Raw genomic sequence first — 13,757 nt, 5'->3', positions numbered from 1 at the left:
TACGGTTTTTTTTTATATCGATTCTTTTTGAGGTTATTGTTAAACCTATTAAAAATGAGCCAAACCGTGGGATATTTCGACATTCATCCATTTTCTGTCTTGTGTAACTAGATTAGATCAACACATGCATGATTTATGTGATTTAAAATATATTTTCTCCTAGTCGCAAACTGAATTGCTTTGTTGAAAATATAAAAAAATCAATTCAAATTGTTATCTGTTCCTAAGTCTTTAATTTTCATTGTCCATTATTAATTGTACTTTCTCCAAATTTTTGTGGGTTTCCTCTTTTTTTTTCCTTTTAATTATGGTATTGTCTGTCCATCCCCGTCGTAGGTTTTCGAATATGTTTTTCCCTGTGACAAACCCCGTACAGTGATCGTTTCTGTTCCGGAACTAGTTTCCTTTACTCCAAGTGTAGAGTAGTATGCGGATCGGAGCTTAAACGGCCGGTGAGTTTGACCCATGACATCTTCTTACATCTCGTCGGATACAAAACTGGTTTCTTTACAAACCCCGTACAGTGATCGTTTCTGTTCCGGAACTAGTTTCCTTTACTCCAAGTGTAGAGTAGTATGCGGATCGGAGCTTAAACGGCCGGTGAGTTTGACCCATGACATCTTCTTACATCTCGTCGGATACAAAACTGGTTTCTTTGTGTTAAGTCTGTTTCAGTTAAAAAAATAAAGTTGAAACATCTTTTATCTTTACAATTTTAATAGTGTTTCATGTCCATGTACTTTGTACTATCACAACCTGTACACGACATAATCACTACATTATTCTTTTTCTTTAAATAGTACAGTGAAGCCATTGAAAGGCGTGACTTATATAACTAAACTATACAGGTTCAATGTCATATTTCTCGTTTGAACGTGAACAGAATTATTAAGTAGTACATATATAGTAGATGGGGTTTACAGAATAGGGCATGAAAGACTAATACTATAGAAAAGTTGACAAAAAAAAAAAAATAGAAAATAGAGAAAAATAGCCAAAAAATAAAGAATTGAGTATATTGGGCAAAAAAGGAAAAGATAAATATTACCTTAAAAATTAAAGTATAAATAAATGAAGGACATCCCATTCAGACCCTCATAGTAAAAGAACAATTTACATGTCAATGTACTTTCCATAGTAAGATATTAGAATAATAATAAGGAAACCGATAAGTAGTCCAGCATTCTGATATAAAAACACCTGGGTTGCACTTTCTGTTTTATTCTTCTTTGATAATGCCGCTTGTTCGTTCATTTCAGGAATCTGAAATAATCAAAATTAATGATTAATATAAAAACAACGAGGTGAAGTATGATTGCTAATGAGACAACTTTTCATCAGAGCTCACAAGACGTTGATATAAGTTAAACGTCCAGTGGCAAATATATAATAAAATAGACCATACTTCCAATTAGTCCCAGTACATGCATTCTGATTAAATATTTTCATACCTGGTTCTGGTAATGTTTTACGTTTATAGGAGGGTGTTTTAGGAATTATGTTTACGATTTAAAGGATAATCGTTTAGTGCTGAACATATACGAAGCTTAACAGGGCATTACCTGTCAAATTCGTGTTCACCGATTTAACTTAAATTCTTAATAACATACTAAAACGAATATCAAAATTACAGAAGTCCGAAAGAAACAATTTACAACGCAGAGACTCGTTGTAATATATCAGCATTTCGGATGTGTTTAGACTAGACGTCATCTAATTAACTACCGAGATGACCTCCGAAGACTGCCGACGTTTATATGACCTGGTATGAACATAAACATGATATATAAATACACAACCAAGCACGTGCAATTGTTTCATGACTATTTTTCTAGGTTGTTGATTTCATGTCATTGATTAAAAAACAATATTTCAGCTGATTTTTATAGTTTGTTCTTATTTTGTACTGTTACCCCACTGTCACAGGTTAGGGGAGAGTTGGAGCCTTCAAACTAGTTTAACCCCGCCACATTCTGCATGTGCCTGTTCCAAGTCAGGAACCTGTGATTCAGTGGTTGTCGTTTGTTGCTGTATATCATATTTATTTGTTTTTAGTTCATTATTTTGTACATAAATCAGGCCGTTAGTTTTCTCGTTTGAATTGCTTTACACTTGTCATTTAAAGGCCTTTTATAGTTGACTATGCGGTATGGGTTTTGCTCATTGTTGAAGACCCACGGTGATCTATAGCTGTTAACTTCTATGTCATTTGGTCTCTGGCGGAGAGTTGTCTCATTGGCAATTATACAACATCTTCTTTTTTTATAATATTTAAATAATCGTTTCAACTGTATAAGAACGATTTGTTTTGTGTGCAGAATCAGTCAACAAAATAGTTTTTCCCGGTGGCGCACTGGTTTGACTTTGAAATGTTGACATTTTTTTTAATAACTGATCATTATTAGCACATGCGTAAATAAGGGTTAAATTGAAGGTCACATGAATACGGATTCAAATTAGGTTGAATTATTGACTTGCAACTCTTTAATACATTAAGGATATTTTTAAACTTGTTTTGACAAAATTAAATTAAACTGACTGCTAATAGTGAAATATCATTTCACAATTCTGCTTTTATAAATTTTTGAAAAAAAAAAAAAAAAATCGTATTTTTAACTTTTTTTTCTTAATCGTAGCTAATGCCACTAAAATCCACAAAGCTCGCCAAAATATTTAATATTTTTGTTCTATGATAGAAATGTATCGGTGAAGCCATTTCAATAAGACCGTAGAAAGAAATTAAAACGTTAATTCTATCTGTTTTCAGTAAGAATATTAGTATTTATCAGTAAATTTTACTCACCATGGCAACTAATGAAATGTAGACAAACAATCCACCAGCAAAACCAAATATCCACATGTTAGCGTCCGTGCTTTCACCAACTACGATACCAATAATTAGTCCGCCGTAACACGTGACAGCTGCCAGGAAGTTGTAAAATAACGCCCTCTTCATGGATAATCCAGAATGAAGCAATATTGCAATATCGCCTGAAATATGTTTGTAAACTAAATATAAACAAGGCAGACTATAGCTGAAGGAAAACTTTCTATCAGTTAAAACAAAGGGTAACATTATCATATCAGACTGTCTGTTATTAATCACTATATTTGACCGGTGAGAGTAATTTTCTTGGATGCGTTCCTAAACACGATGAGTATAAGAGAAATACATATATCTTGAATTATCATCTATAAGTAATCAGTGCATCATATGATAAAATTGACAGGATAAGTTATGACCACTGTCGTTGATATACATGTAGCATTGTTGTAGCTGTTTAAACCCCGCCACATTTGATCAAAATAATGATATGATAAATACACCTGAACAACTTTATAGGACTTAAATAGAAACTACACCTTTATCTTTAAAAAAACCCACATCAATGATATCAGGCTTATAATTGTGTACGCTTGCTAATACCACAAAATTTCAGAACATTATTAAAGTGATTACTGCATAATACATTGGTAAAAATGAATGGGGGTAGGAATGGGGTACCCCACATGACGAATGACGGTAAAATATTTGTTTAAATAACGTTAACGATAAACATTTTACTCCATTTGACGCTAACGGTAGCTACAAAATGAGATTTGACGAATGACGATAAAAAAATAAGGCTCATTTGACGCCAACGGTAGCGAAAAACGGACGTTTGACGCTTGACGATACAGGGCATTCCTACCCTCATGAATGCTACCTAGTTGATATGAAGAGTATACCTAATTCGTGTGGTAATTCTTCACAAATAACAGCTAAGGATACACTTATTCCAGTAAAAACATTTTCGGTGAATGCTGCACCAATGGACAAACCGTCTACAAAATTATGAATAGCATCACCAACTAAAAGTATCCAGGCAACAGAAGCTATTCCATCATGACCTTTTACCATGTCTTCTTGATCAAAATGGGAGTGACCTTGATCCATCTTTTTCTCAGAGTCAAGTTGAATTACTTGTTCTTCTTCGTTTTCTGCTTTCCCCTAAACCAGAAATAATCGTTTTTTTTTTCATTTAAAATAAATTAAAGGTTATTAAAATAATATAGGTGAAAATTATTCCGAACGTGATTTTGTTTGTGTGCAGTTATTTATTATTTATGATTACAATTTTGGCTGCTGGATCACCTTAACCTTTGGTTGCTCATACAATTTTGTCAATTTAACGGAACTATATGACTTACTTTGTGGTATGGGTTTTGCTCATACAGTGACCTATTGGTTTTAACTTATACGTCATTTGGTCTTTGATGGAGAGTTGTCTCATTGGCAATCATACCACATCTTCTTAATTTTATACATAAAAAGTGAAATAACAAAAATACATAACTCCAAGTAAAATTCAAAACGGAAAGTCCTTTATAAAATGGCACAATCAAAAGCTCAAACACAAACGAATGGAAAAAAAACCTGTCATATTCCTGACTTGGTACAAGCATTTCCTTATGTACAAAATGGTGTATTAAACCTTGTTTTATAGCTAGCTAAACCTCTCACTTGTATGATAGTCGCATAGAATTCCATAATATTGACACAATGTGTGAGCAAAACAAACAGACATATAAAAATGTAAAAAAATTGGGGTGCAGCAGTCAACATTGTGTTATAATCTTAATCACTATAAACACAAATTATTTCAACAAAGAAAAAGAAAATTGCATACAGACACTCTATGGACAAAGTACATAAGCAAAAAAAAAAGAAGACAAGAATACAACATTGACCATAGCACATTAACACAAATGGTGGGATGTATAAATACCGAGGCACGCAAAAATATAATTATATCAAATAAATGGACTAAACAGTAAATTTTAAACATGTACACGGACAAATCAACAGAACACAATAACACGTAATTAAGGTGATAAACAACGTCAATACATGTACACGGACAAATCAACAGAACACAATAACACGTAATTAAGGTGATAAACAACGTCAATACATGTACACGGACAAATCAACAGAACACAATAACACGTAATTAAGGTGATAAACAACGTCAATACCTAGAATCTACTTCAAGTTCATCATAAAATTGAGAATGGAAATGGGGAATGTGTCAAAAAGAAAACAACCCGACCAAAGAGCAGAAAACAGCCCAAGGCAACCAATGGGTCTTCAACACAGCGAGAAAATCCCGCACCGGAGGTGGGTTTCAACTGGTCCCTAACAAAAAATGTGTACTCGTTCAGTGAAAATGGACGTCACACTAAACTCCGAAACATATAAATGAACTAAAATTTAGAAAAACATACAAGACTAACAAAGGCCAGAAGTTCCTTACTTGGGACAGGCGCAAAAAAGCGGCGGGGTTAAACATGTTTTGTGAGATCTCCCCCCTCCCCCCATTCCATTAGCCAATGTAGAATACATAAACACACAGCAATACACACAGTAAAACTCAGTTTAAAAGAAGTCCGAGTCCGATGTCAGAATAGGTAACAGAAGAAACTAAGCAAAATGACATTGGTACATAAATTAACAAAGGACTATTACCAGTTACTGACATGCTAGCTCCAGACCCCAATTAAACTGATTGAAAGATCATGTATTATTTGTGAAGTTGATACGGAATATTTATCAACAAGATCTTGGTATCTTCCAATGATATTTTAAACAACTGTCATACAATTTGAACGTTAAGCTAGCTATAAAACCAGGTTTAACACATCATTTTCTTTGTAAAATGCCTGTACCTAGACAGAAATATTTTAGTTAACACATTTTGTTGTACCGCAAAAGTTTGTCATTTCATAGAGAGATATTCAATTTATTAACAAACACGATAAATTCAATATATCTGGTTTTTAGATTATATCATTAAAGAAGTAACAAACAGTTGATAAATGATTAATACAAGCACAAACTGTACATTGTTAGAATTTATGGAATCAACTTTTACTAGCGGTATATAGATGAATAAAAGTGAAGTTCTACACGCTTTTCTCTTGTTTCACAGCAAGCGCAAATGAGTTTTATTTTTTGAGGAAATGAAAGGTATTGGTCTGAAATCTATTATTTTCGCTTGTTGTAATATAATATTGTTAAGGGAGCTACCATTTGATTTTTATGGGGTGGGGGCTAGGATGAAAAATTTTGTTCTGCATTTTTTTAGTTGTAATCTCTGTCCTGCCTTTTTTTTATTAGTTTTTACTGACTTATTTTTACATAAATTGTCATCCTGCCTTGTTTTTTGCCAAGTTACTCATCCGGTTTTTTTTTTTAATCAAAACTCCTGTCCTGCCTTTTTTTTCTTCAAATTTTATCCTACCCCCCCCCCCCCCCCCCCCCCAAAATGAAATGGTAGCTCCCTAATCTTAGTATTCCGAGCTGCTGTCCGTAATTTTCACAGAAAACGCAGACCGCAAATAGGATAAGCAACCAGTACACATCAATTTGAAGAAGACCACATTACCATTTTGTTCAACTATAAATTAATAAAAATAGTGAATGTCTGAAAAATGTATTTACATGTAAAATCTGAGAGATATTAAACAAAAAAAAATCATCGCAAAACTGTGCTAAATTGTTTACAGCATATAAAAATAAGGAGATGAGGTATGATTGCCATTGAGACAACTACCCACCAAAGTTCAAATATAGTGGATGTAAGCAATTATAGGCAACCGTACGGCCATCAACAATGAAAAAACCCATACCGTATAGTCGGCTATAAAAGTCGCCGTCATGAAAAATATGAAATAATTCAATCGAGAAAACTAACGGCATAATCTATAATAAACCAATTAATGAAAAACAAATATGACAGATATGAACCAAGGACAACCACTGAACTACGGGCTCCTGATTGGGACAGGCACATAAAGAATGTGGCGCGGTTAAACATGTTTGTGAGCGCTCAACCCTCCCAACCTGGTACAGTGGTGTAACAGCACAACATAAAAACATACTTCAAAAATCAATTGAAAAAGGCTTTAGTTAACTTGACTTACAGTACAGGTCAAAGAGACTTGTAACAACTACAAATAAATGTTTCTTTCACATTGTAAAAAATAATTAAATTACTATTCAACGAGCAATAACTCTACTACAGTTACTAATAATTTATGTTCTTCATTGATAATAATGGCAGTCGTTATATTCCACCGATCTCCGACTTATCTCCGATTGCTACATTTACCTCGATAGGCTACATGGCGCTAGAGTGCGCAGACTTAATCGAGTTACATTGTTAAGGAAAATATGACGCACTTGTGAATTGCTTAAATGAATATTATAATTTCCAAAAATTTTAATCACAATTTGCATGATTTGCTATTAATTTTGAACATTAAAAACGCCAATTTAGTTTCATACGTTTGCTGGCTGCATTGCTGTAGTAATTAACTCACCTTTTTTCTGAAGAACCACATTTTTAGAAGTCTCTCACAGACGAATACAAAATATATTCCTCCAATGACTGATGTCATTTTCCAGTTATAATCAGGGACGGGACTGTTCTCTCCGGTTAATCCCAAAGACTACAATATGTAAAGCACTTTAAGTTCATATAACTTATACCAGCATTCGTTTTATCGTACAACATTAATTTTAATGACTAAATAGACAAATATTGTATCACTGTAAAATGTTATTTTGTTTAATAAAATATATGTCGTCCGGGAATTTTGTTAGTCAGATTTGTAAATTACGTGTCGTGCCAACGGTGAGCAGTATCCATTCTCAATTTTCTTTTCTTTTATACGTATTGGAAAAGGACTACTGCTGGTAGGCTCTAGGTTTCCGAAAATATGGGACTGATTATTCAAGAATTTGGTATGGATGAAAGTTATCTTAGAAACACGTGCCTTGCTCACGGAAATCGGTTTGCTACCTTCCTTTTTTAATACAAGACGCCTTTTCTTCTCTGTAACCTTACTAAGGTTTATTTAGAGGACTGAACCACTTGAATTAACCGCTTATAGAGTTTTAACGTATACATGTTAGACTAATTTAATTTAAGAGTTCGATAATTAACCAAGCAAGGGTTTGAAACGTAAGCGGACTAACTCGCTAGTTAAGGTTAACCTGGTCATGGAACGCACTCCGATAGTATTGCATAAATTTTATCTATCTTTACACTGTTATTTGAGTTGCAGCAGAAACCTTCATTCAAAGTTTTCATTAACTTACAGAAGAAGAAAAAAGAGGTATATGTTACACCACTGTCCCAGGATAGGGGGAGGGTTGGGCGCCCGCTAACATGTTTAACCCCGCGACATTCTGTATGTGCCTGTCCCAAGTCAGGAGCCTGTAATTCAGTGGTTGTCGTTTGTTTCTGTGTATCATATTTGTTTTTCGTTCATTATTTTGTACATACATTAGGCCGTTAGTTTTCTCGTTTGAATTGTTTGTCATTTGTCACTTCGGGGCCTTTTATAGCTGACTATGCGGTATGGGTTTTGCTCATTGTTGAAGGCTGTACAGTGACCTATAGTTGTTAATTTCTGTGTCATTTGGTCTATTGTGGAGAGTTGTCTCGTTTGCAATTATACCACATCTTCTTATTTTTATATATATGTTTTGAAGTGTAAACAAATCTGTAGATGTTAATTTACAGCATTAGACTTGATTATGATGGTATTATGATGCCAGATGTTGAGTATTGAAATAACTCTTCAGCAAGATAAATGTGTTAAAAACTAACTACAAAAAGATATATAGCTTTCAAATTCTGGAAGGATTTATATTATTTAAAAAGTAATTAACAAACCAAAAACAAACACAAAAAGCATGTTTTTAGTTGTTATAATATACAATCAACTTCAACTTAATTCTATGAAGGCAAACAAGAAGTTCATTTCACATTTCGAGTTATCTGTTTGAATAGAAATTTTACTCTAAAGGGGAAAGTTATTTGATCCAAGTTAGGAAAAAATAGATAAAAAATATAATTATTTGTCTTTTACCTCAGGTATTAGGACTAGTAGTCCAGTTGCTGCTAGAGTACCAACCGCTAAAGCAACACAAAACATCAGAATTCGTTTGAAAAGTTTGCTTTTCATACAGGGTCCAAGTAATGCGCCAACGTTAGACACAAACACTATTAAACTCACAAATCCAATACCATAACCCCAAGCTGCAAAAAATATAGTTATATAGTTTGCATAGCTAAACTATACATCTATTTTGTGTGTGCAGCGATGAATTGTTTTTTTTTATTAATAGAAAAACAAAGGAGATGGGGTATCCATCCATGACACAAAATCTGTACATGCACAGAAAAAAAACACAAAAAACAAATGAACAGCGCTTGTATTGCTGTTCTTCATCTCAAAGTCAAATATTGCCTGCATGTAGATGTATCTCTATAGTAGTATTCTCTTAATATTGAAATTCTCCATTTAAGATTCATGCAAAACATATTTCGAAGTTGATACTATTTTCCAATTCCTTGTGTTTCCTCTATAGAGAGTTGCTGCTTACGATGAAACTAGTTAACTAACTGTTCCAAATAGTGCTGTAAAAGTAATCACTTACAATATCTAGCGGTCTCCATCATTCCTGACTTGATTAATCGTTATGGATATGTTCCATTGTGTCAGTGGAATTCCAGCTCTTTCCCCAGTCCTCACTTATCCACGATTGTGACTTTGTGCTTCAGGATCTGTTTACCCTTCCGGATCACAAGAGATCACCCCAGTTTTTGTTGGAGTTGCTCAGTATTTAATTTTCCTTGTTGTGTTTTGTGTACTGTTGTTTGTCTGTTTGTCTTTTTCTTTTTTAGCAATTGCGTTGTCAGTTTGTTTTCGACTTGTGAGTTTGAATGTCCCTTTGGTATCTTTTCATATAAAATCGTTTTTCTAATTAAATAATGATTTTCTTGTCATACCCCCTTTTTCAAATAAATGAAAAACAAATATAATAAGATATGATGTGATTGGCAATGAGATTAATATCTATTTACTAGATCAAAAAACAAAGATAGGAACAATTATACGTCACCATACGGCCTCCAGCAATAAGCAAAAACCATAACATATAGTGAACCATAAAAGTCTCCTGTATCACAACTTGCGAAAAAATGAAACAGAGACCACCATCTGCATAGTTAATACTACAAAAATGGATAAAAACAAATAAGCAATCTGAGAAAACAATAATCTAAACCAAAAGCTACATTTTAACAAATCGTATATAATGTGTATTTTTGTCGTTTTGACTATGTTTTGTTTTCTGCTAGATAAATGTTTCTCTTTTTTTGTTTTCCCTTTGTTGTAAAAGAGGTTGGGGGGGGGGGGGGGGGGACAGAATGAATATTTAAGAACCTTGAGCTGATGTAGGCTTTTTGTGTTTACTATGGAGTTCAGGCACAATATTACAGTCAACATCCTGCGTGTAATACAACAGTGCTGGAACAGCCGCTTCCAACGATATCTGATCCATTCCATGACTGTTTGAATATTTGTTAAATATTTCATCATATCCCAAGCACTACAAAACAACAAAACAAAAATATCAATAATGACGCAATTATGAACAATTATAATTAAAATGTTGTTGTTTGTTTTTATAAGAGCATGTCAACTTTTTTTTAGTAACTATGATCTTTAATATGAAGTCCTGCATTTCAAACCCTATTACCGGCTATCGGTATGGAAGTTACAATAATTTTATGATCTGTGTTGTAGATTGCTACTAAACCAATTTGTTTTGCTATATACCGATAGCCTGTTATATATATGTTGTGTATTTGAATTATTTGAATTATCTTATGATGCTAGTTTTGTTATAAATCAGAAGTGAAGAAGTGAGTTCTCAATCCCGGAAGTCGCTTTTAATTTAAAATAATCTAGTTATTCATTTGTAGCAATTATCGTTCTAGGAATTTTGTCAAGAACAAAGGAAAAGTATTCCGATTTAGGACTTATGGCCTTTGAGTTTTAAGACCTAACTCGGTTCTCGGAGTCAAAAATTTGTGCCCGCCAACACTGACCAAATCCAGTATTAAAATTGTTCGATTTTTTACTCTGAGTCCGACAATGGTTCTCTTAAGTTTTATGAATGGAAGGAATGGTCACTTACGTCTTTAAAAACAACTGTCCAAATAGATTAGGGTGAAGGTTGGCGCTTGTTAAAACGTTTAAACCGCTGCATTTGTTTGCACCTGTCCTAAGTCAGGAACCTGTTGTTCAGTGATTGTCGTTTATTGATGTGGTTCATAAGTGTTTCTCGTTTATCGTTTTTTATATAGATTAGACCGTTAGTTTTTCTGTTTGAATGGTTTTACACTAGTCATTTTTGGGGCCCTTTATAGCTTGCTATTCGGTGTGAGCCAAGGCTCCGTGTTGAAGGCCGTACTTTGACCTATAAAGGTTTACTTTTTACAAATTGTGACTTGGATGGAGAGTTTTCTCATTGGCACTCATACCACATCTTCTTATATCTATATACCCATTGCAGAATGTTTATCATTCAAAACAAAAAAATATTCTATATAAATGTCACTTTTATTTTAAAATCCTTACGGTTTTCGTTTCCCGGTCATTCCCGGTCAAACACGCCTTCAACTAAGCTCGACATTAAAGATTTAAAGTTAGAGGTATTATACACGAAATTTTGACATTTATAGGTGAAGACCACATGCATTTTCTTAAACCCTGACCTATGAGCGAAGGGAGATTAAGAATCGGAATAATGGAGTGGTCATAGTCATTCGAAATGTGTCTTCAATGTTCTTAATTTATTTGACTTTTCTATATTAATTCAGATTTCTAAAATACTTCCACCTACATGTACATTTTGTTCCAATGGTTAACGAGAATTCAAACTATATCAGAATCTAAATGAATTTTGGATAATGTTACACTTAACTTTATAAATTGTCGAGAAATAGTCCAACAAAGGAGTAAGTCCGATAAGGACCCAATATGACCCCTAATTGTACCTAAAATTTCAAATAAGGATTCACTGACCATTATCACAATAAAACATTCCTGTAACAATTGCTAGAAAGAAAATAAATCTCTCTGCTGAAAATTTAAGAATCAGGCTTCTTTCCGTGACGTTACGAATAGCACAAATTTAAATTTTTCTCGAAATTCAAAGAAAAATGAAACGTAAATGTCCATTCGCTTTTCTGACAGACAACATACAGCGCATGCGTCGACAAAAATATCTTTTGACATTATGTTTATTATGACAAATTATATATCTGACTTGAATATGAAGTTTGTCGAACCCTGCGCTCTATTTTTCCTAGGCCTTATTGTGGTTTAAATCCAGACGATTTAGTCAACTTTTACCAAAATTTCTAATTTGGCTTATTTCGGGTGTAAATGTCAACGCTTATAAGAAAAGTCCTACAAAAAAGATCTGTTTAACTGTCTTACATGTCTGTTCATAAACATGAAACACTTTATTTATAATATCTTGGATAGACCAAAGATTCTTGTCAAACGAAAAACAACAACAGTTGATCCCCCTTCTCCCCCCCCCCCCCAAAAAAAAAAAACAAAACAAAAAACAACGAAAAACCAGAAGCAAAATCAGAAAGAGATCTGGTATTTATGAGCCCGTTATAAAGTGCAAATCAAATCGCAACACAAATAAGACGTAGAAAACCAGAAAATGATTTGTATAATTTGAAAAAAATATAATAATTTTCTCAGCAACAAGATGGTCTTTTAGACGGAAACTGGACGATCTTGATAACAATACTAGTTTTTGTAACAGTGTTGTCAGGTATATGTAAATAAATGATAGAGTATCTGAGATATATACTTATATTGATGGAATATACAATATTTTTCATTTAAACTATTTGTAAATATGCCTACATATACTTGTAGCTAATGGATGATAGAAATTTAAAAAAAATCAGTGTCAATCTTTTCAGTTTGTGTCCTTGCATAAGCTGATTTAACAAAATTATGAAGTGACGTGACATTCATGTTATTAAGTTACAAATATGTGGGCAACCACGTCCCTGTATCCATTATCTGACTGAGAAATATTGATATACATATAACCGTCTGCATTTTTAATTATATACTAGTATTTAGATTTTAACAGTTTAATAATCGAGTCCTTCATAAATTTATGTAAAGGAGAAGATCTGGTTGAGAATGATAAACAGTCCGTTTAAAGGAGTCTGTTTACTCTGTCTCCATGTATCATTTAGATAGTTGGTGCAATGTAACTGGATTGAACAATGTTTAACTAACAAAATAAATGATTACAAACCTTTTAGGATGCTATAAATTTTGAGAGTGAATTTTAAATTGAGGAATATATTTCCCTCATGGAAAGCTCTGTTTCCTTGTCCGGATTTGACTTTAATACTTTAGGTCCTTATTTGGTTTGATCAGCTATTCAACGTTTTACTAGTGTTCGGATATTCTAATATTGGGGCCCGAGCATCACTGATGAGATATTATTTGTTAAATATATGCATCTTTTGCAGAAAAATCGGTACCGTTAAATTTAGTAATAGCGTTTATGTCGTTTGATATCTTATACTACGCACTAAGTTTTACTGGAAGCAGCTTGCTATGATTTAAATAAAGGACAAGAAACAAATTATGTTCAATTTTCTTTTGAAAAAATAACCCATTCGAAACAGCATAGCAAAGATTCTCACATTATTGCTTATAATAAATATAATACGAAAAGCTACAGCTAAGAAAGAACCCTTGAATTAAGAATAACGGTATTAAATACAACACAACTAAATGTACCAGAGAAGCGAATGATACCAGACGGATATTCAAACCTTAACTCGAGGACAAGCTGACAATGCCAT

General features: G+C 33.3%; 1 protein-coding gene across 1 annotated transcript; it reads right to left on the bottom strand.

Annotated features, from left to right (window-relative positions):
- Positions 1-256: 256 nt before the first annotated feature.
- On the bottom strand, positions 257-13,757 carry LOC127706564 (metal cation symporter ZIP8-like). Its single transcript, XM_052211220.1, has 7 exons — positions 13,728-13,757; positions 10,282-10,447; positions 8,923-9,092; positions 7,362-7,494; positions 3,730-3,981; positions 2,804-2,991; positions 257-1,263 (listed from the first exon to the last, which is right to left on the bottom strand). The coding sequence occupies exons 1-7, from the start codon at positions 13,755-13,757 to the stop codon at positions 1,114-1,116; spliced, it is 1,089 nt and encodes a 362-aa protein (XP_052067180.1). The 3' UTR covers positions 257-1,113.

The sequence above is a fragment of the Mytilus californianus genome, unplaced genomic scaffold (genome assembly GCF_021869535.1).
Source record: "Mytilus californianus isolate M0D057914Y unplaced genomic scaffold, xbMytCali1.0.p SCAF_6, whole genome shotgun sequence".
NCBI lineage: Eukaryota > Metazoa > Mollusca > Bivalvia > Mytilida > Mytilidae > Mytilus > Mytilus californianus.
This window is presented reverse-complemented; position numbering and strand designations above follow the sequence as displayed.